This window comes from Bubalus kerabau, chromosome 10, assembly GCF_029407905.1.
Source record: "Bubalus kerabau isolate K-KA32 ecotype Philippines breed swamp buffalo chromosome 10, PCC_UOA_SB_1v2, whole genome shotgun sequence".
Classification (NCBI taxonomy): domain Eukaryota; kingdom Metazoa; phylum Chordata; class Mammalia; order Artiodactyla; family Bovidae; genus Bubalus; species Bubalus kerabau.
Genome location: NC_073633.1, coordinates 96,040,455 through 96,068,409, shown reverse-complemented (window position 1 = coordinate 96,068,409; position 27,955 = coordinate 96,040,455). Strand labels below are relative to the sequence as shown.

Below are 27,955 nucleotides of genomic sequence, written 5' to 3'. Positions count from 1 at the left end.
GGAAAATGAAAAAGAAATTTGAGGAAGTGCAATCTGAGAATGAGGACGGCAATCTTGGGTCTGCCCCTCGAGTTGTGTTTTACTGGGTAAGTTATTTTGACTTTCAGAGGCTCAACAATCTAACCTTAATATGAGTATGGTGGTAATAATACTAAACCCAGCTCCCTCATAGGAGGGGATCAGGAGTAAAGGCAGAGAGGCATAGGAAGGTGCTTAGAGCATCAGTAAGCACTACGTGTGTGCTAAGTCACTCAGTCGTGTTCGAGTCTTTGGGACCTCGAGGACTGCAGCCCACCAGGCTTCCCTGTCCACGGAATTTTCCAGGCAAGAACATTGGTGCTTAGCCCCTTCAGTTATGTCTGACTCTCTGTGACCCCGTGGACCATGGCCGGCCAGGCTCCTCTGTCCATGGGATTCTCCAGGCAAGAACAATGGAGTGGGTCACCATTTCCTCCTCCAGGAAGCACTATAGCAATAGTTTATTTATTCGTTTAGCTTTTACTTTCAATCCCTATTAAAAAAAGGTTCTGTGGGACTTGACGCATTCAAACATAAAGAAAGAGTTTTCTGATCCAGTGTCCTTGAAGGGGAGCCGTGTCTACATCTTTTTTCATGTTCTGAGTTGGGTGGTCAGACAGGATTGGAGCATAGGTCATTGGTGGGCATTCTACTGACTGAGGAAAGGGCATCGAATCAAGAGCACATCAATGAACTTGGTGTGACGTCAGCAGAGGAAGGACACTGAGACTCTGCTCTTTTCAGCACCGCCTGCCATGGGAAGATGGGGAGGCTCACGCACTGAAGCTGCTTATCCATCTTCATTTTCCAGGAAGCCTGGATCTAGAAAAGTCCCATCAGTGAACCATGTTCTGGGTTCTGAAAGCCCTGATGACACCAGCTCCTGAATCCCAACAGCACCCCCTATTCACGGCAGAGAAAGGATCTTTAATAACCCCAGTCTGCTGAGCCTCCCAGGGGATCTAGAGAAGGCGCTCAGTCGTGCCCGACTCTTCAACCCCATGCACTGTAGTCTGCCAGGTTCCTTCGTCCACGTGATTTTCCCAAGAGTACAGGAATGGATTGACATTTCTTTCTCCAGGGGATCTTCCCAACCCAGGGATCGAACCCAAGTCTCTCGCATTGCAGACAGACCTTTTACCCTCTGAGCCACCAGGGCATCCAAATGCTATTTGAGCGTCTAATTTACAAAGGAGAGTAGTATCTATTAGAAAGTCAATCAACTTGTTCCCCACTGCCAAAATTACCTGTGGCTCCTGTAGAAAGTGAAAGTGAAGTCGCTCAGTTGTGTCTGACTCTTTGGGACCCCATGGACTGTAGCCCGCCAGTCTCCTCTGTCCATGGAATTCTCTAGGCAAGAATACTGGAGTGGGTTGCCATTCCCTTCTCCAGGGGATCTTCCCAACCCAGGGAGCGAACCCGGGTCTCCTGCACTGCAGGCAGACTCTTTACCGTCTGAGCCACCAGGGAATCTGGAGCCTGGCTAAAATTAATTCCTCACGCTCGACTCGCCTTTCACCTTCCCTCCCTTGTCCCCTCCACCACATTGTGTCAAGACAGCAATTAGAGGCTTTATAAGGAACATCTGTCAGTGCCTGGGTGATAACTCTGGGCTGATTTTTCTTTTATTGCCCTCTCCTGTTCCTTAGCCTTTCTATTTTCAGGTTCAAAAAAAGAAGCTGCTTTTGAGTCGGATCTCCCAGAATTAAGAGAGAGAAGATTCTGATGGCTACAGAACTATTTTCATTCCGGAGCCTTCCTGATTCACAAAAAGCCCGTGCTACCTGCCATGGGCCCAGCTGGTTTCTAAATCCTTCACAGTGGGATGTTTCAATCGAGTCACACAAAGTCCTATAAATGTCTGTGAGAAGGTTCTGGAGTTGACCCATTCATCCTGGTGTACAGGGACCTGCTGAGCAAAAAGAGTTTCCTGAGAGCACAGCCTCAGGGTGGGATGATGTCACTGAATATTCTGCAGGAGCGCCTCTATATTTCTCTCCTGTTTAAATGGTAGCTTTAGACAAGTAGCACAACCTGACCCCTCTTGGTGGTTTCTAGACTTATCACTAGCAGTAACAAGAAACAGGGTCACTTGTAGAGATGTGGATGGACCTAGAATCTGTCATACAAAGTGAAGTAAGTCAGAAAGAGAAAAATATATATATCGTATATTAATGCACATATGTAGAATCTAGAAAAATGGTACAGATGAATCTATTTCCAGGACAGGAATAGAGACACAGACGTAGGGAATGGACATGTGGGCGTGGAAGGGGGAAAGAGGAGAGTGGGATGAATTGGGAGATTAGGACTGACGTATACACATGACCACTGTGAAATCGATTGCCAGTGGGAAGTTGCTATGAAGCACAGGAAGTTTGGCTTGGGGCTCTGTTTTGACCTAGAGGGGTGTGGTGGGGGAGGATGGGAGGGAGATTCAAGAGGGAGAGGATATATGTAAACATACAACTGATTAACTTTGCTGTACAGCAGACACTAACACAACATTCTAAAGCAATTATACGCCAATAAATAAATTTAAAAAAAAGAAGAAGATGGCTTGGGGAATGGATGGCTATATCACTTTTGCAGAAACTATATCAAGATCTTGACCAAGTGGCTTTGTTCTTTGATACCTAGATACAGAGGGCATTTTGATCTTATGGTTGAAAAATAAACAAATATTGCCAGATTGCTCTAATGGAGCTTTAAATTTAGTAAAATGGATCCTTTCAGTAGCACAGGACAACAAGAGGGAGAGAAAATAAGGTATCCAAAACTGAAAAGGTGAGACCCTCCTAGGAAGTCCTAGTCCAACTAGAAAGCTAACTTCCCAAAGCCATTTCCAATCTAGGTAACGGGAAAAGTGACGGCTTCTTTAAATACTCAGTATTCTTGCAACTGCTTCAGGGAAGCACATTACCATTGTCGTTAGCAGGACAGCTTGGCCTCACTACGAATGTGTCTTCCTGCACGGCTAGGATAACTTGTTTTTTTTAAAAGAGGATTTTCTACTCCAACCACCTTTGTGTGGTTACTGCATTGATCTTTGTAATATGATACTTTAAGAAAAGGAATAAATATAAGATGACACAAGAAAGATGCTCATTTCTCTCTATTCATTTTCAAAATCTCCCCCAATTTGCTATGGGACGAACATTAGAAATGGTGCTCAGCTTGGAACTGGAGAATCTGGTCTCAGTTCTGTCCCTCATTTAGTATTCTCTCATGACCTTAGGAAAAAACACAATATCTCCCCGGGTTTCATTTTAAATTTGAAATAGAGAATAAAGATGCCTACTCTGCCTAATTTACAGGCTATTTAATGAAGTGGTCTGTTTGAGTGAATATGTAATAGTAAGAAATGCTAGTCAAATGTTTGGTAATCCTCATAGCTAATATTCACTGAGTAATGACTTATCTGCCCCAGCATTATGTAGGATATTTTACACGTATATTCACATTAGCCCTGGAAAGTAAGTATTATCATCATCCCGTTCTATAGACTAGGAAACAGAGACTTGGGAGGATCAACATCTTGATAAAGGTTTGGGACTGGATCACCAAATAGGAGGAATGAGCCCTTATCTAGAGAACTAAGAAAGCGGGGAGAGTAACAGAGGAGAATGCGGGGAGAAAGAATCTGATGTATTTTTGAAAGCACTATAGAGCCCCTCAGAGAAAAAATCAGAACTGTTAGAAATTCTTACACGTATTTTACAGTTGTTATGTTTTGAATTGTATGTGGGGACATGTGCCAAACATTTCAGTGCTTAGGGCATTTCAAGGTCTTAGCCTAGCCGGCCTTGGAATTACAGCTAACGGTACCAGGATCCCAGCTCCAGCCAGTTGACTCCAAAGCCCATACTTATGACGGCCATACTGTACCATGTCCTGCAATAATAACACATATTATTACTAAATAAGTTACCAACAGTTACCAGTCATAATGGTTTTCAGTGGGAAGCAATGCCATTAAAGAAAAGTTTATCCTGTTTTGAAAACATAGGAAGCAACCCACAATTTGGAACTAAAGATACAAAGAGACAGGCACACAGTTAGGGTGACTGGTTTTCTTCCATATACGTGGCTTTACAAATGGCCATTAAAGAGCCTGCTCACTGCTAGCAGCAAACTCGTGAATTCCGTTTGGGCTCAGGGCAAGTGTTAGCATCAGTTTAGAATCTTTGAAATTCCTAATAGAAACATAACAATCCCTACAGCAGCAGTGGCAGGGCCAATGATAATGCGCACGGAGAGGGATTGATTTTTCCTATGAACAAATGAACAGTTTTTAAGATTTCAGGCTATTTTGATGGCTCCCACTCCTCAGCCCCTGGAGCTGAAGCAAGAAGCATTTAAAAATCAGATCTATTAGTGCCTGGTGAATTTGGATGATGCTGAGAATTCACAGTAGCTGCTAACACCTCTGGCTTTCCTCAAAGGCTCAATGATAAACACAGAAAGTCATTTTTGTGCCTATAATAATCTGAGAAGTGCTAAGAGTGTGTGGAGAGACTCCAAGCAAAGACTGAGCTGGATACTGTATGGTCAGATGGATACTGAGATGGTGGATAAGTGAGTGGGTGGGCTTTGTGCTTCAGTACTTTGGGGGTCTTGTATGTTCATCTATGAATGCCTCCATAATTCTTAATCCAGACATAGGAAGACTATGGCTGATAGAGGGAAAACCCAGTAGCACAGCTACTTCTGATTGGCTTTGAAAGAAAAGCAATGCTGACTCAGGCATGAAAAAAATAATCCCAGCCTTCAGGTAATGGGACATTCTTAGGCCACAAATAGGCAAATGTACTTCACATATTTCTCTCATGTGTGATGATTATTAGCTAGATGGTTCTTACACTTCTGGAAAGGTGCTTCTGGCTTCCTCACCCCTGGGCGCACCTCACTAAAAAGAAAGTGATAACAGTGAGAAAATCATGGGCCATTTTGGAGTGTAGGAGAGAAAGAGCTAGGCATCGCATACACACCCCCATTAGTGACAAGTTCAATATTCTGAGCTATTCTCTTGTATCCACCAGGTGATAATGCAATGATGAAACAACAGTCTTTAGCCAAAGAATTTTTCCTCCCATTCTGGGCGTTTGTATGATCAGCATTCAGGCTCTTAGGAGAAGTGAAAGATAAGAGGGAAAGCTAAGGGATTATTTGAACAGTCTTCCCACTGCCCTTGATTTGGCCATCTGGCCCTGGAAGTTTGCTGGTGAACTCTCCTTGACTATAAAATTTAAACAATTGATGAACCCCTCTCCCTGCTATTAAAACGCCTGTTAGGATTGATCTCTGAAAATCGAGGTAGGCTAGCATAAGTGAGAGAGAGAAAAAAAAAGGGGGCAAAGTCCACCAAATGAATGAAATCCCACCCTGAAGTTTTTCTCTTCCTGTTACTCTGACTTGATGCTCCTCAAGTTTAGTAAATTTCCTTTTACAGTCTTTCTGCCATCTCTGGCCATCTGTATGTTCAACCACACCTGATTGAACGGTGCCACAACCATTAATCAATAATCACATTGATTATTCCACAAGTATGGATACTTGCTTATATTAGAGATGATAGGCCTTACCCCCATCACTCATCATTTGCAGTGCCCCAGCAAATCCATAGTCATTGTATTTGGTATGACCCAGTCAGGCACTATTAATCAGACAAAAGAAGTATTCAGTGCATAGTTGGGAAGTCTCCAGAAGCTCCTATCCTGAACCCAGTCCTAAAGAAATACTCAATAACTTAGCTTCTCATCAAAAAAAAAAAAGAATGATGTGTGCTTAATATTCAGTGTTTTCATGATCTGGTGACAGTCATGAGAAAGTCACCAGTTGGAGGCAAAAACGGGAGAACAAACGAGAGTCTGGTCATCGAGGGTCAAACATGTACCTGTGGGGTAGTGCTCGTTCACCGGCCAGTTGTCCACCTGCAGTGTGGCGTTGCCGCCGTTCCTGGTGAAGCGCACCACGTGGTATTTGCCATCATTTACCGGAGTCCTCTCCTCTTTGATGGAGATGTCAACTGTGCCAATATTGAAGACAACTCCGATCTTCCCCTGTTCCTACAATAAAGAGACACAAAAGGCAAGTCACCACCAACCGCAAGGCTTTCTCCCTTTCAAGTTGATCCGAAACTAACAATGAATCTGTAGGTACCCCAGAGAGAGCTGTCAGCTTGAAGTTAATAATGGTATCCTACATTTCTCCATGGGCTTTCATCCTGAACATAAAAGCCAAAGGTACAAAACCACCCAAATTGCTCTCAGAGGCTGCACTGCACAGGTTACATCATTTGATTGCCCTCAACAGATATCAAAGCTGGAACCACAGAACTACCGAACAAGTGAGGAAGGACACTGCAAGGTTCTGGGGGATGAATTAGGCCTGTTTTTGAGAAAAGGCTAATCAGACACTGAATTGTAGGTTCCCTCACAATTCAGATTTAGGATTAAAAGGGAAATACAAGGCTGCTTGCATGCTGGGGGACAATCAAGACCCAGAGGAGGTGTACACAGTGGTTAAGAGCCAATTCCATAGAAGGCGGCCCTGCAGGTTTACTCCTGGTGACACGTTCTGCAGGTTGAAAGAATTTGGAGAATACATCCTCAGGGAAGGCAGCTGGAACTGAGCTGGGGTTTCCCGAGTCAGATGCTGGCACTCTTCCTACGCGTGTAGCCCTATTCCTCAGATTAATCCAAAGAGGGACGTAATATTCACTGCTACAACTTTATGTTACACAGCAGAAGAGAACCTCTGTGGCCCTAACACAGACTTCTAGAAGGGAGAACACAATGAATTCCAGAAGGGTAACATTAGGGCAATGAAGCTGATGACTATGGTGGTGGTGGTGACATTATCCAACCCCTGGGAAGCCTAGAAACACTGGCATGTAAATAGCAGTGCTATTAAAAGTCTTGCTCTTCTCCTCTAATAATTGGTTGTGACTAAGAGTTGGAATTACTATTCAGAAGATGACATAGCATCACTGATCAGATATAATCAGTCTCTTGCCACCTCTATGAATGTATCAGCATGCAAGGTGTCAGGAGACATCTTTCTCCATTTCTCTAGTTGTCTGGCTTATTGGTTAAACAGTTGGTTGGACTTTCAAAAATAATAAAATTTAGCTGCAATTCTGATGTTCTACAAGACTGAGTCACAATATTTGTTCCCATAGTCTCTGCTATGCTCTATTTCTTTATATTCAAGAAGGAGGAAGAGGAGGAATAAAGGATGGAGAAGAATATGGGAAAAGAAGTCCAGAATCCACATAAACCAAGACATAGGAGAGATTTCACTGAATCTCAAGTTTATTAATTTGGTTCATTCAATACGTAAATACACTGTTTATTAAGCACTCACTATACACAAAGTTGGGGCTTCCTCTGTGGCTCAGACAGTAAAGAATCTGCCTGCAATGCAGGAGACCTGGGTTCGATCTCAGGGTCAGGAAGATCCCCTGGAGAAAGGAATCGCAACCCACTCCAGTATTCTTGTCTGGAGAATTTCAGGGTCAGAGGAGTCTGGAGGGCTACAGTTCATGGTTCAGGTTGCAAAGAGTCAGATATGACTGAGTGATTAAACGCACATGTGCGTGCGTGCACACATACACACACACACACACACAGTTGGAGTCAGTAAGAGTTCTGGTGAGATGTTAGGTACTGGTTTCCGTGTAGTTTGCCACACATTTTCCCAGAAGACAGGCTTTCCTCAACTAGTCAATTTTCCTTTAGTATGTGAACACATCTTGTGCCCAATAAAAGAATGAGTAAGGACGTAGGACTCTTAATCTTTAAAAGCAGGAATCTAGACTGCTTTCAGCATGCAGGGATACTTTAGAAACATCACTGCTTCTTTGTACCCTGACAGCGCAGCACGTGATGTAAAACGATGTCTGCAATGTCCATGTTCTGTTCTGGGAGAAGTAATTCAGTTGCCTCCCCAAATGGAGACTAAACATACTCATTTTCTTAAGTTTTAAAGAAACAAGATTGCTTAAGTCCCTGTGTATTGTGACAGTGTGCTCTCAGCTTTGCTTTGCTTTCCTATCTCTGTATCTCTGGCAATAAAAAAGTACCTACTATTAAAACATGACGCATGCGTAAATGAACCAGATGATGGCTTCCTTTGCATCTTTCATGCCCATAATTTATAGTATTATGATCCATTTTATTCTTTCTCCTTAATTCTCTGGGAATGTAGACATGACAACATGACTTTTCTGCTTTTTCTTACTTAAAGAGTTGGCATGAACTTCTAAGGGTATGTGTGTGTGTGTGTGTGTTGTTACCTAATCATCCCCAAGCCTAAACAAGCAAGGCTATAAGACTCTGATGCTGGGAGGGATTGGGGCGAAGGGGACGACAGAGGATGAGATGGCTGGATGGCATCGCTGACTTGATGGACGTGAGTCTGGGTGAACTCCGGGAGTTGGTGATGGACAGGGAGGCCTGGCGTGCTGCAATTCATGGGGTCGCGAAGAGTCGGACACGACTGAGCGACTGATCTGATCTGATCTGATAACAACCTGTGTCTTGCTAAGTCACTTCAGTCGTTTCTGTAGCCTGCCAGACTCCTCTGTTCATGGGATTCTCCAAGGCAAGATCCTGGAGTGGGTTGCCATTTCCTCCTCCATAACAATAACCTTTTTAGCAGAACTGAAGGACTAGGCGAGTTAAGAAACCATGACTGCAGATATCATCACTCCACTGCCCACCCCATGTGGGCTGTTGATTGCACCACTGTTCTTCTATAAAAAACCACCGTATAAATCCTGGATGCGTGGAATGGACGGTTGGTGATTCAATTCACCTCAGAGTCACTAATTAATCAGGGATGGAGAACAGTTTTAGGGGGAGAGAGGAGACCTTGAAACCAGCCTTCTGCAGCTTTTCAGCAACAGCAGTGGCAAAGTACAGTTCTGGCTCACTGAGTGGTCTGATGAGCGAGATATGTTCACTTGGGCAGCTTCTCTGCAAGATCCATAATAGATTCAGGCAAAAGAAAAGATTTAATCTCTGCCAGGATAAATATTTGGTCCTTATCTTAGGCACCACACGTTTGCCATTGCAATCATTGTTTTGGAGAGGTCTTCTTAATCCTGCTCACGCGTTGGCCCTGTCAGGGGAGACCCTCACCCACATGTTTCATTGTGTTTCCTGTAGTGGTAAATGTGGCTGTGCTGGACCTCAGATGTGGTCTCTTCCCTCGCAGTAATAAGATTTCATTACTGCAACCCCCTCGTCATTTGTCTTGGGACCACAGTGGCATTATAATCCGCGGCTAACTGCTTTGTCTCAGTTCATTACAAGCTTGGTGGCAAATACTCATACAGTTGCCCAGGCTTGAATCCATCACGCTCAGCTGCCATGAAAATAAACTCTGCTGGCACAGGTGTCCAGAAAAGAGAAGATGTGAAGGATAAAAGACATTGGCTTTGGAGTCAACTCTGACTAACCTTGGGCAAGTTATTTAACTTTTCTGAACCCATGTCTTAATAAGATATTATGGGGACAGGAGACCAGCTTTATATACTTTGGAGGACTATTATAACATGATTAATATGATAATCATGAATATCATGATAGTCATGATTTCATAACTGAAATGACATGATTAATATGATAATACTTCATAAATAATAAAATATTATACACACATATGAGATACATGAGAACAGGAGAATGAGCCATCCAATCATTTGACCATTTAAAACAGTCTGTGATTACTAGAGAAACTAATTGCTTCAGTATGATAAACATAGCTTTTAGCGTCTCTTGGTTCAAACAATACCACTGACATTAAAAATATATGACCTTGGGCAGGTTGTTTAACTTCTGATATTTCTTCTGTAAAGGGACAAATGGAGGATTTTAGAAGAATACACGTGTGTGAAGCACATGGTATATGGCTGAGTATACATTGCTGCTGCTACTGTTGCTAAGTCGCTTCTGTCGTGTGCGACTCTGTGTGATAGCACAGATGTCCCGTAGACGGGAGCCCACCAGGCTCCCCCGTCCCTGGGATTCTCCAGGCAAGAACACTGGAGTGGGTTGCCATTTCCTTCTCCAGTGGATGAAAGCAAAAAGTGAAAGTGAAGTCGCTCAGTTGTGCCAACTCTTAGCGACCCCATGGACTGCAGCCCACCAGGCTCCTCTGTCCATGGGATTTTCCAGGCAAGAGTACTGGAGTGGATTGCCATTGCCTTCTCTGGAGTATACACTGGGAGCTCCATAAATGTCAGTTGCCTTTTCTCTTTCTTTCCCCTCGTGAGTGTAGCTGAATGTAGAGGCACAAGCCTAGGACTGATTGGTCTGGCAACATTGTTATTAATGAATATTGTAGAAATAAATGTACTGTGCTATGATTAGTCACATCCAACTCTTTGTGACCCTATGGACTCTAGCCCACCAGGCTCTTCTGTCCATGGGGATTCTCCAGGCAAGAATACTGGAGTGGGCTGCCATGCCCTCCTCCAGGGGATCTTCCCAACCTAGGGATTGAACCCAGGTCTCCCACATTGCAGGTGGATTCTTTACCATCTGAGCTATCAGTGAAGCCCAGAAATAAATGTAAATTTTAGCAAATAGAACACTAAAAAAACAAGATTTGCACAGTTGATTTTCTACCACAATTTGGTAGTGTCTCTATCTCCACGTTCCTTGGTCCCTTTTATAAGCCTCTCCAAGATAAGCAAAGTGTAGCTGCAAAAAACAGCATGACTATAAATTTAAATAACTCCACGCCCTTCACCACTAAAGTTGCTACCAAGGCAATCATTTCGATCTATGTTCCTCCTTGATATTAAATACAAAGACAAGTGGTAAATCAGAAGACATTACCAAAGAATCCTCAAGTGCATTCAGGAAAAAACTGAACACTATAGAAAACAGCTGTCTTTAAACTGTCAGTAAGTCATTCTTCATCAGTAATGACTCTTTATGAGCCCACCTGGTTCCTCAAATTAGTCCAGCTCCAGCTTTCTGATCCCTCATCAACCAAATCACAGTTACTGCTATGGAGAAGACCCTAGAGATGCTACAATACTGGAGTCAGATTTCAGGAGCAGGAATGCACATGGGCAAGAAAAATCCTCAGGAATAAAGGTCTCCTTGAAGGAGATCTCTTCATTCATTCCAGAGTGCCCCAGAGGAAGGTGGAATGCACCAGCTGCTATTTTGGAAAACTGCAGTTGAAAGAAACAGAACTGGGGCCCTCAAACATATGCCATGATGATATACAAAGGAAGTGGTTCTCAGTATCTCAACTTCTGGCCTCACATGGAATTTGTGAGTTCAGTGTTAGGTGATCACGCACGATAACAACACGTATGTGAGCCCTCTTGGGGTCAGACACTGAGGCCCACCATACTCATTTCAGAGTTCGGGTTATAGTTAATAAAGTGGTCCATGGCACTGTTTTACTACAGTGTAGTTCTCCTCCATCATGGGCTCATAGGAAGAGAAATTCTGGGTCCTCTCGTGATAGTGGGGCCAATGGACCAGTGTTGGCCAATGAAATCAGGTGTTGACTAATAAAATCAGGTGTTGGCCAATAAAACCGTGAACCATCCATTTAATTACTGATGTGAGACCTGCCAGAGTTCTCCCATTTGCTCCAAAGAAGGGCTTTCCAGGTGACTCAGATGGTAAAGAGTCTGCCTGTGATGCAGGAGACCTAGGTTCGATCCCTGGGTTGGGAAGATCCCCTGGAGAAGGGGATGGCTACCTACTCCAGTATTCTTGCCTGGAAAATTCCATGGACAGAGGAGCCTGGTGGGCCAGACTATAGTCCATGGGGTTGCAAAAACACTATTGAGTGACTAACACTTTCCCTGCACCCAGCAAATTCCTGGTAGTAGCTTCTTTGTCAGTCTGGGTCATCGAGGGAGGATGACAATGCAGCAGACATGGAGCATTCATGGGAGGATGACAATGCAGCAGACATGGAGCATTCGAGAAACAAAGCTTTGTTGCTGTATGCCAGCAAAAATTTGAAGCTGTTTGTTATGGCAACATAACCCAGGCTATCTGGATGATGAACTATGTGCTCGGCAAATAATTTTAATAGAATAATTTTCAAATTCTCACAATTACCCTCCAAATTTTATAGGTTAAAAAGATGAAGATTCAGAGATTTGAGAATTCACACAACTGCTAAGAAACATATTTAATATTAGAATACAGGTCTTTCTGACTTTACAACCCATGGATTTTTCACCTTGTTATGTTTCCATTATATGTATTACACGTTGCAACTGAGTTATATATATACGACAGTATACACATTACGCATTTTACACTTTACATCTGTATAACCTGCCAATCTGTCTGCCTAAAGTACTTGCGTGCATTCCAAATGTAGGAATCCTAACAGGTGCTCAGTAAATGCTTCCTAAATTAATGGATGAATGAATGAATAATGAATTAGAATGTGTGGTCACGATAGGAAAAAAAAATTGTGCTAATAAGCTTTTACACCATGGGAAGCTAACTAGGATTTTAACAGTATAGGATGAAGCAGAGAATTGGTTATCTATATTGAGAATTTTTATTTGCAATACATCTTAGGCAAAACATATAGTCTCATTATGCTTTATATACACAATCTAAAAATACAAGAAGTGTTAGTCACTCTGTTGTACCCGACTCTTTGTGACCCCCATGGACTGTAGCCCACCAGGCTCCTCTGTCCATGGAATTTTCCAGGCAAGAATAACTGGAGTGAGTAGCCATTCCCTTCTCCAGGGGATCTTCCCAACCCAGGGATTGAACCCAGGTCTCCCACATGGCAGGCAGATTCTTTATCATCTGAGCCACCAGGGAAATACAAAAGGATAAGGTACAATTTACTTGATTTGTCAGATAATTTTGACTGAGGGAGTTTTTTTTTAAAGTTCACTAGAATAAAACACCCTGCATTTAGTAGATCACTCATGGGTTCTTTTTGTCACTATTAATTATTTTTCAGTGAAGACTGTAAGTCCATCCTTTCAATGTTATAGTCTCCTTGTTCTAGACCCAGGATAACTGTGAGATAATAAGCCATTAGTGTGCACTTCTGGTGTACAAAGCCATGTGCTATGAAGGGATTCAAGATCAGGTCTCTCTCAGTAAGTCCAAGATGGAGAATAAACCTATCAGGAATCACTCAAAAGACAAGGTTCCAAGCTGTGCAGCTGGAGATGGTTTGAACTCCAATTAACATCCCATGACAATGACCCAGTCTTCTTCCCTCGAGGAGTTTACGTGTGGCTGTGTGGCAGGAAGGGCAGGGAGGGAAGAAGAGAAGGTGTGTTCTGGGTCCCGGAAGCCTTTATGATTTAGAAGCAGAAGACCCAAGCCCTGTCAAGGTTCTGCATCTTGTAGTCCAGCTGATCTGCAAGAGGTCTCAGCTGTCTCTATGAAAAATGAGAACAGTATTATACAGACAACAATAATACTAATGCCTGTGTTAGATGGCACTTAAGAGAAATGAATGAAACCTTGGCAGATTATGATGTGCTGCACAGAGGATGCTATAAGCATAATGTTAACAGTGGGGGTGTAGATGGCAATAATAGTAAAGAGAGGGAGGATAACTGGGGGAGAAACAGTATGACAGATGATGGGTGAGTCAGAGGCTTTGGACATGCCCTGTAGGATAGTTCTCCGTGTATCTGAAATGACTATCTTCCATTCGAGATCATCAACTCCAGCATCTGTACAGATTGTCCCTAGAAAATTCACGTTAAATGGCTTGGAAATAAATTCTATTTTCCTAAATCTGCACGAGTCGCTACGACCTTTGTACCCACCCAGGAAAATTGCATCCACCTTCTCCCCTGGCTACAGCTGTGCTTGCTCCTGTTGTTTTGCTGATGTCTTGTTGCATGAGGTCAATCAATTAAAGTGGATTAGATCCACAGACCGAAATACTAACAGAGGGCCAAGAGAGATAAGACTGATAAATAGCTCAAGACAGCTCCTTCTCTAACTCCCAGCAAATAAGGAAAAAAAAAGAGAGAGGGCAAGCATGGATGACAGCTCAGGACAAAAGAACTCTGACCTGAAGAGGGGAAATCAAGGAAGGACAAGGCAGTTGGTGCAAGTAAATAAGTTGTAAGTCAGATCCAGGGCTAGAACAGTCACCGGTCACACACCAGAATCCTGAGTCATCATGTCCTTCAAACCCACTCTGAACATGCACTGTGGATCCACAGACTCCCATGTCACACCGCCTGGTTTGGTAGTTAAGTCTGACTATAAAGCAAAAATTGAAGTTCATTTCTGTAGGAGCCTCCATGTTGTGCCAGAGCCTGGAGCAGTCTCCTGGCAGGATTCAGGTGACAGCTGGCAGGGCAGTGCTGACTGAAGCCCAGTACAGACTGAACATCTCCTATAAATGCCTTGTTTCTCCTCCAAATCTCTGCCACAGCTGTGAGGAACCACCCAATGGCCTTAATAAAGAGACCTTAAGCCCTGTGCTCACAGTAACAGCAAAATCCTCAAAATGAAGAAGAAGCATTTAAATCACCAAGAATGCTTCCAGAATATCTGACATCTTCCCTGCATACGTACAAAGTGTGGTCCTGGGACCTGTAACATCAGCATCGCTTAGGAACTCATTAGAAATGCCAATTCTTGGATCTAAAACCAGACTGTGAGGTGGTAACTTCAGAGTGGGGGCCAGCAGTCTGCATCTTCACAGGCTCTCCAGGTGGTTCAGACACTAGCTCAGGTCTGGGGACCAATTCTTATATGAATGTCTTGGTTCCCCTAGGGCAGTGGTTTCAATTGGGGTAGAGTGGGTGATTTTTGTGCCCAGGGACATTTGGCAATGCCTGGAAATACTTCTGCTTGTCACAGCGGGAGGTGGGGTGCTAATGGAATCTCTGGGGTACAGGCCAGAAATGTTCAATATCCAGCAATGCGCAACCAAGAAATGCCTGTCCTATACCACGAATCGTGTCACTGTTGGAAACTCTGCAGCGGAAAGTGCAAAACTTCAGCCACACAACAAACATCCATAGAGCATGTTCTGCCTGACAGAAACTGATCTACAAGCATTTAGATATGCATGATCAGATTGATTTCCCACAATACTCCTCCTATGAGGTGTGTGTGCATGCACATAACACAAATACACACAGCACACACATGTCCACGAGAGCATGCCTGTGTACGCACAGGTGAAGTTTTACTTATTTTGTATAAAACTGGCTGGCCCTCGGAGCACAGGATAAGCCATGAGCATGAGGGGATAATCTGAGTTACTCCTCCTCTATGTTCTATTCCAGTGCCCTTTTTATAGATGTAAACTTGGCAATGCGAGCTCACAGAGCCAGGCAGTGGTAGGCCTGGAACACACGTCCTGCGATCCATGTTCTCTGTATGCTCTTGCGGACATGCATTGCTACTACCCCCTGGGAAAGCCTTTATTGCATCCCTGGGTACAATGGCATTAACTGATCATCCCAAATCCATTTTAGTTCCTTGACTCTTCACTACGGGCTAGGTCATTCTAGTCAGTTTCCATGAAGAGGTATAATCAGTTCTAAGTGGGCTTTAAAGGAAAAACTCTGTGTCCTAGAACTAGATATTCTAGCTCAAGGAGGAGCAGTAGCTCCCATAGAAAAGCAAGGCTGGTAAACAGCTCACAACCTTTCAAGACCTATTTTGTGATGGTAAGGAAACCTTCATGGATTCTTCAAAGTGCTCTATCTGCCTATCTTTCAAGTGATAGACAGTTAACATTATGGCTTTGAGGAGAGTGGACCTAGGTGAATAATAAACCTCAACCAAGAATTATTGGTTTCATAAACAAAGGATTCTCAGTCATTTCCATAGATTAATTCCCAGGCTAAACCCTATACCTTTTTCTAGCTGAAGAGGAAAATAAAAAAATAGTATACACATTTCAGAACTGAGAGATTTATTACCTTTGGGATTATCAGAAAATACAATGTAGATGATTGCATTTTTTATGATGCCTTTGGAGACTGGGTATGTAGAAGATTCGGGAGGCAGAATGGTCTAAAGTAAAGACCAGCAACTATGGGCCAAATCTGGCTGTTGCCTGTTCATGTAAATAAAGTTTTATTGGGACACAGCTGTGCTCATTCGTTTCTATGTGGTCTTTGGCTACGGTAGCAATGCAGCAGCAGAGCTGAGCAGTTGCAACAGAAAAGTCTGCTGACCCCCATTGTGAAATCTGGCAATATGGACAGCTAGTTATGATTTTTTTTTTACTTTAGTTTTTAACCAATAGTTTAGGTTAACATGTTCAGAATAATTCAAACACGAGTGGGAGGGTCAAATGGGGAGCCTCCACTGGCTCAACTCAACTATTACTGACAAATAGAGCACATTTCTAATAAGATGAAATATATAAAAATCCATCCAATTGAGGCATAAACTAATCTATTTCAGACCCATTAAGGGTAGTTTAGATACTACAATCAATTCAACATAACTGTTTGAAGGTAGGCAGCTGCGGATACAGAGAAATAAATTTGAGGCTGCTGGCAAAAGCTGATGGTGCCTAGAAGAGGCTGGTAATGGAGGAGATGGAGCAGAGTTGTAAAAGTTATTAAAATTATAATGATATGACATTTTCCTTCTGAAAATGTGTCTGGTTCTGTGGAGTGAATCATGAACATGCTAAAGGCTCAGGACTCTAAAAGCCAACACATATCACTCTGATGCCAGGACTTGAGTTTAATCCATTAGATGGAATGAAAGAAGAGAGTATCATTGCAGCCCAATGAATATCTCAGTCTCCAGGGCTCCCATGCATCTGCAAGACACCTGAGTCCCTTGAGTGATAAATGGTGATTCACGGAGCTCTCTTGGTTTACCTGCAAGGAGAATCGACGGTGTCATCATCTTGGAACGAACATACTGCAATAGAGACTCATTTTTCCTTTGCTAGTTATCGTAAACAAAATGGCCAGCAGACTCTAATATATCAGCGGGGCCTGTCTGCGCTCAGGGACAGTGGTGTGTGTGTGTCCTGGAGATAGTGTTACAGCTTGGTATTTCATCCAAGTGATGGTTTATGATCCTCCTCTTTGTCAACGATCACCACTGTAACAGTCTCTTTAGGATCTTATCAGTATTTCTAATTCAAAAGGCTCATTCTGACCTACCCCCATTGGCCATAATAAAAGCAAGAGAGGGAAGCAAAAAAAAAAAAAAAAAGGGAAATTTAAACAAGCTGGCGCAAATAAGAAGGCAGGCTTTCTGGCCTCCAAGCTGGTTTCAAAGTCACTGTAGGGGAAAGTAATCCGGGTGTCCCAACAAAAGTATGAAAAAAAGAACACCTTCCCTGGGGCCCGGGTGAGATGAGTGAAAGTCACCCAAATGTGAGACTTGAAAACGTGTCACAGGGAGATGACTCATGCCTTTGGAAAAGCATCCAACATAGCAGCATTGAGAATTATTTCAAAGCTGCATGATCCTTTGATAGAATAATTAGAGAGCACATCTCCTTATCTTAATTTACTTGAATTTAGTCTTGCTACCAAGCTGTAAAGTGAATACGTCTCACCCGAGTGGGAGAAATACCCCTGAGATACTAGGAAGTTGTTGTTCGTCTGTGATCTGGCATGCACTGTGAGCCACCCGGGAGCTAACCACAGCTTCAAATACACAAATTATCCACGGAGTTTATATTATATCCATGCACAATATGAAGAAGAATTTCTATTATGGCATTTAAAGGGCACAAACATTCCTTATTCTCTCCTTTATGAGTGTGCTACAGTTTTATCCACTGATATAAAGATGCTAAATGTTTGCATCCAAAAGTCTAAGGAACACATTGCTAGGGAAATAGAGGTTGTATGTGTGTGCACATGTGTGTGTTGAAGCAAGACCTTAAAATTTAATGTAGCCCAAAGCTAGTTTCTCAGACCCTCTCCTTCATATTTTAAGTAAAGGGATGCTGATTCAGGAGAACCCAGGCCTCTCTGTATACATCAAAAAGCAGCTGTAGACAAGCTTTTATCATGCCCCTGGATGGCCCCTGAACAGTCAGGGCAATGCTTGGGACTTTACTTCCTAGAAGCCTTCTTAGGAATGCGAATCTATCACACATAAAACTCAGCGCAAGGTATGGATTCACATGATCAGGCTGATCTACGGTCAACATGAGCTCCAGGGAATGAATGGCTTGATCATTCGGAATCACTTATCCAGTAACTCAGAGGCAGAACAGATCTCCTAGGCTGGCTCACACCAACACTGAATGAGGTATCCTTTCTGACATGGAGAAGAGACTTCCTTCTGCCAGAGAGTCCAGTTTTCCTAGCCAGTGGACAAAGACCTACAGGGATAAATAATATCCTGCATGCATGCTGTCCCAGAGCCATCTTTGACTAGTCATCCCATAATCCCTCCAGTATCCACTCAACAACAGAGTTGATTGTTTGCATTGATTCATTTCATTTTTTTCTTAATGGAACAGTTCTTTCTCCCAGTTACATCATGAGCATCATGAGGGCAGAAGATACATTTTGATTTTTCTATGTCTTTCTCCATATAGACTGATAAATGTTCAGCTGAGCATCTGACACAGTGGTTAAAGCATCTTTGCATTTCTCAGCAAGTAACACTTGAGTGTAACATCTCCATCCATGGTCCATGTATTGCTTTGCAATTTTTTTCTATGATTTTGCTTTGAGTGCTTTTGAAAATGTGACCCGTGACAACGACTCAGGGGACCGTGGGCACTAACTTATTTCACACAGCCTACTAAAACAGTATCCAGGATAATTGCCAACAAGCCTACGCAGGCCAAGGAGAACTTGCTCCATAGACCTGGAGGTGAGAGGTTTAGTAATTCATTACCACGGTCCTCAATCCACCTTTGATTTTTTTTAATTCGAATTAGATTCAAATAAAAGTCCTAGGGATGGACATGACTCCATACCATTACCAGTTCCTCGAACTATTTGATTCTCATGAAACAACATGTTAGCCATTGAAACATCCAGGAGTCCAGACTTTCAGGAGACTCTCCATTTTCCTGCCTTCTCCTCTGCTCCTCAGTGCAGTGACTGCTGGGCAGTGCAACAGCCGAGCTCTGCCCTTGGGGGCCTGTTCCCTCATCACAGTTGTCTAGGCCAGCTTTCAGCGAGCTGTACTATAATCTCCATCCACTGTCAATTTGCACTAGACTTAGCAAATTGAGGATCTTTACACATAGTAACATTTTTAAAAATGCTACCTTTATTTCTCTAAGTCAATGTTGCCTAAGTCTGAGTCAACTCACAGAGGACTTGCAATCAAGTATCTACTGATTATACACTCTAGACAGGGCACTTTGTCAGACCCATCAGAAGCTAAAGAATAGATTTAGCATGATTCAGAGAATCCCATGGATGGAGGAGCCTGGCAGGCTGAAGTCCATGGGGTCGCTAAGAGTCAGACACGACTGAGTGACTTCACTTTCACTTTTCACTTTCGGGTCACATAGAGTTGGACACAACTGAAGCGACTTAGCAGCAGCAGCAGCAGCCCTTAAGAGTATAAACTCAGTACCATTTTTCTAGATTTCATACACATGTGTTAATATACAACATTTGTCTTTCTCTTTCTGACTTACTTCACTCTGTGCAATAGGCTCTAGGTCCATCCCCCTCATTAGGACTGACTCAAATGCATTCTTTCTTATAGCTAAGTAATATTTCATTGTGTGTATGTACCACGATTTCTGTATCCATTAATCTGTTGATAGACATCTAGGTTGCTTCCATGTTCTAGCTATTGTAAAAAGTGCTGCAACGAACAATGGTGTATAAGCATCTCTTGCGATTATGGTTTTCTCAGGGTACATGTGTGGTAGTAGATTATTGGGTCATACGGTACTGATGAACCTATTTACAGGGTGGCAGTGGAGACACAGACATAAAGAACAGGCTTGCGGATACAGTGGGGGAAGGGAGGGTGGAAGAAATTGAGGGAGTGGCATGGAAACATACATTACCATACGTGAAATACATGGGCAGTGGGAATTTTCTGTGTGACACAGGGGGTCAACCAGTGCTCTGAGACAACCTAGAGGGTGGGATGCGGTGGGAGATGGGAGGGGGGTTCAAGAGGGAGGGGACAAGGTATGCCTAGGGCCGATTCATGTCGATGTTTGGCAGAAACCATCACAGCAGTGAAAAGCAATCATCATCCAATAAAAATTTTTAAAATAAATAAAAACATCTAGAATCTTAAGAAGAGTGTAAACTCCACCATGATATTATAAAAAGGCATTAGTGTGGGAATCAGTAGACATGGATCTCAGTTCTAGTTGTTCACTTAACGCAACTCGTGGGACAGGTCACAAGTACTCTGGGTGTAGTTTCCTCGGGTATAAGACAGGGTTGGCATCACTGAGCTCTTGGGTGGTGATGAAGGTAAAAAGAGAGAGAGATGTTTGTGACAGACACTTGAAAATTATGGGGCACTGAAAACAAAAAGCGTCTCGTTACGAAACAGGTGGGGACAAATACAAAGGAAAAACAAGCACACGATTCTCTAAATTAAGACAGAAGGAATAAAAATAAACATCTCAAGTCAGTCCTTGACAAATTGCCCAGGTGACTGGTGGTAGAGGATTTACTGTGTGTCCTCAGGGCAGAAAATGCCACCTTATTTAGTACGGAGTCAGGCCAATGATGGGGAAAATGTGGGGTTAGATCAGACATATTTAAGTAATAAAAATGAGGAAGGAGGAATGGCAGGAGTTTAGAAGGTTGATACTATTGGAATGAAAATGAAATTCAGTCTGAGATAAAGAAAAATAGGCAATACTAGGCCAAAAAAAAAAAAAAAACCCACTTGAGAATATCAACCAGTTAAAACTTCAGTAATGTTGCTGAGACACAAACCATTGCATGTTAAGATAGACTTCAGGGCTCAACATATCTAAGCAAAAATAAAGCATGTTTAAGGTTAATAAGCATGCTAAATATTGGAGAATATTTTCTTTCTTGCCCAAAGGGCCCTCCCCAGACTCCCCAGCAAATGTTTCCTGGATAATGGCTCAATTACATTTATGGAAAACTATAGACTCAAAATAAATCTAAATAAAATCCTTTATTCCCCAAGTGTGCCCTGCTGTTGATTCCCTAGCTTTCTGCTGCTGACATTTCTCTTCTAGCAGGAAAATGTTAGCTGTTTAAAAGGACAATGGTTTGTGCTGTGCTTATACTTGACCTTGGCCCAGAGGCTCAGGGTCCATCAGAGTAGACACCAACCAAGTTATATTAGAGCACCCATGTTTCAGCAGTCAGCAGTTATCTTACTGTTGCTAACTAGTCATATCTCTGTTCAGTGACACCTTTGAGTCATTTAAAGCAGTGATTAAGGCCAGAGGAAAGTAAAAACTTAGAAGGAGAGGAAAGGAAGTAATAGGCAAACAGACAAGGAATTAGATGAGTGTGACTAAAGCTATCTGCCAAGCCTTCTGAAAGAACAGAAAACTAGCTTCCTAAACCCCCACACATAGATGTATTTCTTGCCATTCTACTTTGTACTGACTTCAAGAAACTTTCTGCAGGCAAATACCTGAGGTCAACACCTTAGAAAGCTAGCTACAAGGAGAAACACCTTCCTTAACAGACAGCAGGATGAATTTCTGATTCAGTTGCCAAAGGATGACTGCCAATAAGCCATTCCACCTGTGCTCACCAGACAACCAGGATCAGCCACAGAAACAAGCACACAGGGCACCTAAGACCAAGCATCCACGACACACAGGTCTCATCTCCACTCTGGCGCAGGGCAGAAAGGGCCTGCAGTCAAATGTCTACTCCCAGAGGGACGAATCAAACTCTAGTATTCTTGCCTGGATAATCCCAAGGACAGGGAAGCTTGGCGGGCTACAGTCCCTGGGGCTGCAGAGAGTTGGACAAGGCTGTGAGTGCTTGCACGTGTTGAACCTGGCAGGGTATACCTCTTGGAAGAGTACTGAAAGCTGTGTTAAGGTTTGATTTTTCTCCATTGATTATTTTTCTCCAATAAAAGCTTATTAGTTGTGCCGTGTAAAACAGAAGTTACAAATAATCTATAAAGTAGACCAGGCCCTCAGATGTATACTATTGTATTTTTAAATGGAGGTTCTCATAGTATCTTTTAAAATGTGCCTTAGTTTTCAACATTTAAAAGTCAGAAGGTCTCTCATAAACAGATTTGTACAATCTTTGAAAGCAACACTGGGATAATATTTCTAAAACATGATTAAAGGCCAGAACTGATTGCAAGAAGAAGACGTGCATGCTCAGTTGTGTCTGACTCTTTGCGACCCCATGGACTGTATCCTGCCAGGCTCCTTTGTCCATGGGATTCTTCAGACAAGAGTAATGAAGGGGCTTGCCATTTCTGTCTCCAGGGGATCTTCCTGACACAGGGATTGAACCCACATCTCCCTCAACTCCTGCATTGGCAGGCAGATTCTTTACTACTGAGCCACCTGGGAAGGCAGAAGAGAAGGGCACAAGTTGCCCAGTGAAGTCTCTCCCACCCCCTCTTGACTATTAGATGAGAAGTCTGAGTGTAGCTTGCCATTTATCACTTGTTTTGCACTGTAAAGATGAAAGGGAGTTATGTTATGCTATGCTAAGTCACTTCAGTCGTGTCCGACTCTGTGTGACCCCAGAGGTGGCAGCCCACCAGGCTCCCCCATCCCTGGGATTCTCCAGGCAAGAACACTGGAGTGGGTTGCCATTTCCTTCTCCAATGCATGAAAGTGAAAAGAGAAAGTGAAGTCGCTCAGTCGTGTCCGACTCCTAGCGACCCCATGGACTGCAGCCCACAGCCTCCTCCATCCATGGGATTTTCCAGGCAAGTGTACTGGAGTGGGGTGCCATTGCCTTCTCTAGAAAGGGAGTTATAGGGTTGACCAAAAAATTGGTTCAGGTTTTTCTATAAGATATCATCACATGACTAGCAATGTCTCTGACCCTCAACAAAAGACATATCAAGAACCATGGGATTCAAGAAAAATAAAAGGAAGTGCATTTTTATCTTATACCCTATTCCATTTTAATCACTTAAGTTATCAGTCTGCCCTTTGATGTTTCTGGTTTTTTAACACCTAATGTATCATAATAGTCACATTATTTTTAAAAATATATTTATTTATTTATTTTTGGCTGTTCTGGATTGGGTCTTTGATGTGCTACGTGGGCTCTCTGTTGCTCCTTGCAGGCTTTCTCTAGTTGCAGTGAGCGGGGTGGGGTCTACTCTCTATTTGCAGTGTGTGGGCTTCTTTTGCTGTGGAGCACAGGCTCTAGAACATGCAGGCTTAGCTGCCTGTGGCATGTAGGATTTCCCGGATCAGGGATTGAACTGGTGTCTTCTGCATTGGCAGGCAGATTCTTAACCACTGGATCACCAGGGAAGTCCCACATACTTATGAGAAAGACAGGTTTGGCTTTGGATCTTAATTCTATCACTTATTTGACCAAATTGTTTAGATTTTCTAAGCTTCAATTTTCCCATCTTTAATGTTGAGAAAATATTACCTACCATAAAAGCTTGTTATGAGGATAAAACAATCTATGCAGGCAGCTAGCGCACAACAGAAGACACTCTAGGAATTGGTTTTTTTTTTTTTCCTTCCCCTTTGAAGGGTTGGGATGAATTAAGCAGACTCGATCATAAAATCACACACACATATGAAGTGCCTGCCAAATTGTAATGACCCAACTGCTGCTTCAGAGAGATGGCTCAGCTCAAGGTTTTAATGCACTTTTCATGAACTGAAGCACAACAACAAAATCTATCACTGTTAGGCAGCCTCATAAGAAGATCCGATTTAAACAAAACAGACTTCCTTTTGAGCTCTGAAATATGGTAGCTACCTTCACCTTGACTTAGAGACACACCAGTAGGAAATGTACACTTAGCCAATGAACAGCAGGATTAATAAATGCCAGCAAAGATAATGATAATAAAATGCATTGTTGAAAGTTTCCTAAGAGCAGACCATCCAGTATAGAAAGGTACATATAAATTTTATGCAAACACACTTTTGGTTCTGTGAGTTCATATATCAGCATGACTACAACCATCGAGAAAAATTTAATGTAGGCCGCTGCTCTAGAACGACCATTTAATTTTGAGCAGACCATGATATTGAAAAAAAAATTAAGTTATATAACACACTTGCCAAATAAATAAAAAAATGTTCATTGCAATGTAACAGCTAGAAAAACAGAATCGCTACTCTACCATGTTGAGGATTAAGTGGGCAATAAATCATAGCCGTCTGCATTCTGAATTCCAAGCTAATTGAGGAATAGACCCAGCCTAAAGGACAGCCAACTTCATTGCTTGTAAAGCTGAATGTGGGAACTGCTCTGGGACGAGAACCGGGCCCGGCCTCACACCAGACTTCCTACTCATATTCCTTGTCCCCTTCGCTTCTCCATTGTCTCCTGCAAAGATGAAACCGGCTTTGGCCTGTGTGCACTCAGCACAGGGATAAAAAAGCTCTCTGAACAGAAAGAAGGAAGGGGTCTCACCAGATATGTGCAGACCCTTCATCCAATCCCACCACTAAATAAGGAATTGAAGAGAAGGTACAAGAAGTGTCACCCCTAAATTTTCTTTCCAGGACAGAGAATTGCTTCACAGTATACATGCACATGCGGAGAAGGCAGTGGCACCCCACTCCAGTACTCTTGCCTGGCAAATCCCATGGACGGAGGAGCCTGGTAGGCTGCAGTCTATGGGGTCACTAAGAGTCGGACACGACTGAGCGACTTCTCTTTCACTTTTCACTTTCATGCATTGGAGAAGGAAATGGCAACCCACTCCAGTGTTCTTGCCTGGAGAATCCCAGGGATGCAGGAGCCTGGTAGGCTGCAGTCTATGGGGTCACTAAGAGTCGGACACGACTGAGCGACTTCTCTTTCACTTTTCACTTTCATGCATTGGAGAAGGAAATGGCAACCCACTCCAGTGTTCTTGCCTGGAGAATCCCAGGGATGCAGGAGCCTGGTAGGCTGCAGTCCATGGGGTAGCTAGGAGTCGGACACGACTGAGCGACTTCACTTTTACTTTTCAATTTCATGCACTGGAAAAGGAAATAGCAACCCACTCCAGTGTTCTTGCTTGGAGAATCCCAGGGATGGGGGAGCCTGGTGGGCTGCCATCTCTGGGGTCGTACAGAGTCAGACACGACTGAAGCGACTTGGCAGCAGCAGCAGCATGCATGCACGTGAGTCTTCCCAGATGGCACTCGTGCTACAGAACCCACCTGATAGGGATGAAATGCAGGAGATGAGAAAGACATGTTGATCCCTGGTGGGGAAGATCCCCTGGAGGAGGGCATGGCAACCCACTCCAGTACTCTTGCATGGAGAATCCCATGGACAGAGGAGCCTGGCAGCCTACAGCCCATAGGGTCGCACCACGTTGGACACTACTTAGCACACACACGCAAATATCTACATAGATGGTGGAACTATCTCTCTTCTATTTTTGAACCTTTTCTTCAGGGACCCCTACTAATAAAGATTGACCCATAAGAGCAGCTTTTGTTGTTGTTTAGTCGCTAAGTTGTATCCAACTCTTAAGTGACCCCAAGGACTGTAGCCCACCAGACTCCTCTGTCCATGGGATTTCCCAGGCAAGAATTCTGGAATGGGTTGTCATTTCTTTCTCAGGAAATCTATCTGACCCAGGGATTAAACCCATGTCTCCTGCATTGGCAGGCAGATTCTTTACCACAGAACCACCAAGGAAGCCCTTAAGAGAAGCTGCTGCTAAGTCACGTCAGTAGTGTCTGACTCTGTACGTCCCCATGGACCGTAGCCCACCAGGCTCCTCTGTCCATGGGATTCTCCAGGCAAGAATACTGGAGTGGGTTGCCATGCCCTCCTCCAGGGGATCTTCCTGACCCAGGGTTCGAACCTGTGCCTCCTGCATTGGCAGGCAGGTTCTTTACCATGAGCGCCACCTGGGAAGCCCCTATAAGAGAAGCCGAAGAGACAATATCCAGGCATCTAAAGAGGACTTGTTATTTCGAGGTTGGTATATGTTTAGAGGTTTGGAATGTTTACTTTATGGGCAGGTGAAGCTGCCTTCAACTAACCAGTTACCACTAACTATTGATAACCACCATTGCTTCTGTTGATTACTGATATTCTTAGCAACATGTAGCTGACGACTTAGACTTTTGGACATTGCAGTGCCAGAAAAAATACCAGAAAGAGAAATGTTAAATATGACACATGGGGCTTCCCTGGTAGTCCAGTGGCTAAGACTCTGCACTCCCAATGCAGGGGGCCCGGGTCCAATCGCTGGTCAGGAAACTGGACCCTACGTGCTGCAAATAAGAGCCTGCATGCCTGAATGAAGACCCGAGTGCCACAACTAAGAGCTGGCACAGCCAAGTAAATACATTTTTAATCAATAAGTAAATATGAATTATAAGCAAAGAAATTAGCAATCCTAATTGGTAAGGTTTTAGGAGGCCTGTGGAACTTTCTTTATATCACAAACTTCTGCCTCCATTCTAAGGGCCCAGAGCTTGGCTGTCATTTACATCACCAGCCAGGATTCCTTAGCACAGCCCAACTATGCTGTCAACCCACATCCCAAGGAATGCATATAATCACCATATTTACTGTGATGACCCAGGCAATAACGATACCCACCGCCTGTAAGAAACTAAAACGCACGTGTCATTTTGGAGATGCTACTTGCTCAGGCGGGGTTGCCTGTCAGCTGTCTCTGGCCAAGCGATACAACCTACAATTTAGTTAACAAACTGAGACATCATAGAAATCAGTGCTTTTAACAGGCTTCCTTGAATCACTTGGGTTTTTCCGCCTGTCTTACATGTCACAAGTCTCTGGCAATGTGGCACGAGTGGGAGGAGGTCCCAGTGGAGTTGAAAAGAAGAGAAAAAAATGGGGGAAAAAAAAAAAGGCAAAATAGTTGGCTGAATTCTAAAATGGAATCTGCCCTAGAAGTAGAAAATCCAGAAAAAAAACAAAACACATTTGTTGGCTCCAGTAGTTCTATTGTCGCCAGCTGGGCAAGTTTCAAAGTCTTCAGCCTTGCAGCCCAGATCTTCCATTAGCAGAGGGCAACCTTTATTCCCGGCCTTCTTACCAAACTTCCTCAACCTTTCACCCTGTCTGCATCCACTGATTCGTCTCGTCATTCATTTAGCAAGTCTGCATTAAGTACCTAATATATAAAAGCTTTTGTTCTAGGTACTAATTCTAACGTGAACAGACCATTTCTACCACTCGAGTGCTCCTGTGCTGATGCTCAGGCCTGAGGATGGAATGGATGGTGGCAACTATCAAGAAGAACAGAGACTGGACTTGGGCTTATTTTAAAAATGAAGAGAATACAGGGAACCCATCTTAGTATAAAGGCTTCCAGGAAGCCACCTAGTAGATTGATCTGTTAATTTTCACAAGAGTTTTCACTGATGTTTATGATCTATTTAAAGACAATAAAAATATGGAAGCAGTAGAACTGGTTTTAGGTTAGAGAGATATAGGAAGGTTTTACAACGGAAGAAGAATTTAAATTCAGCCCTGAATGTGGACAGAATGGGGATGGTCCAGCTGAGATGCTTTCACATCAACAGAACTATAAAGATGCAAGATCTCTGAACCTGGGTTTGGAATCCAGGAAACCTGGGTTCAACCCTGGACTATTTCATGTGAATCAAGTCACATCAAATAAGTCTTGCAGCTTCTCTGAGTATTGCCTTTCTTATCTTAAAAAAAAAAAAGTGATAAAATAAAAGTACTTAGTCTATGCTGTACACAGAGTAATTACAAAAGCTGAGATAATATATGTAAAAGTGCATGGAAAATTGTAATGTGCAATACACATACGATCATTAGGTGCTCTGCATTAATTGTTCATTTGATTTTAAATGTAGATGGCTGCTTCTTCTTCTAGCTTTTACTTTGATAATT

General features: G+C 43.1%; 1 protein-coding gene across 1 annotated transcript in view; it reads right to left on the bottom strand.

Moving 5' to 3' along the window:
• LOC129622140 (neurexin-3-beta) overlaps positions 1-27,955 on the bottom strand; it is a 612,931-nt gene that overhangs the window by 200,728 nt on the left and 384,248 nt on the right. Inside the window, exon 3 of the mRNA XM_055539030.1 lies at positions 5,915-6,086. Coding sequence (XP_055395005.1) covers positions 5,915-6,086 — 172 coding nt within the window. The remainder of the gene's footprint in view (positions 1-5,914; positions 6,087-27,955) is intronic.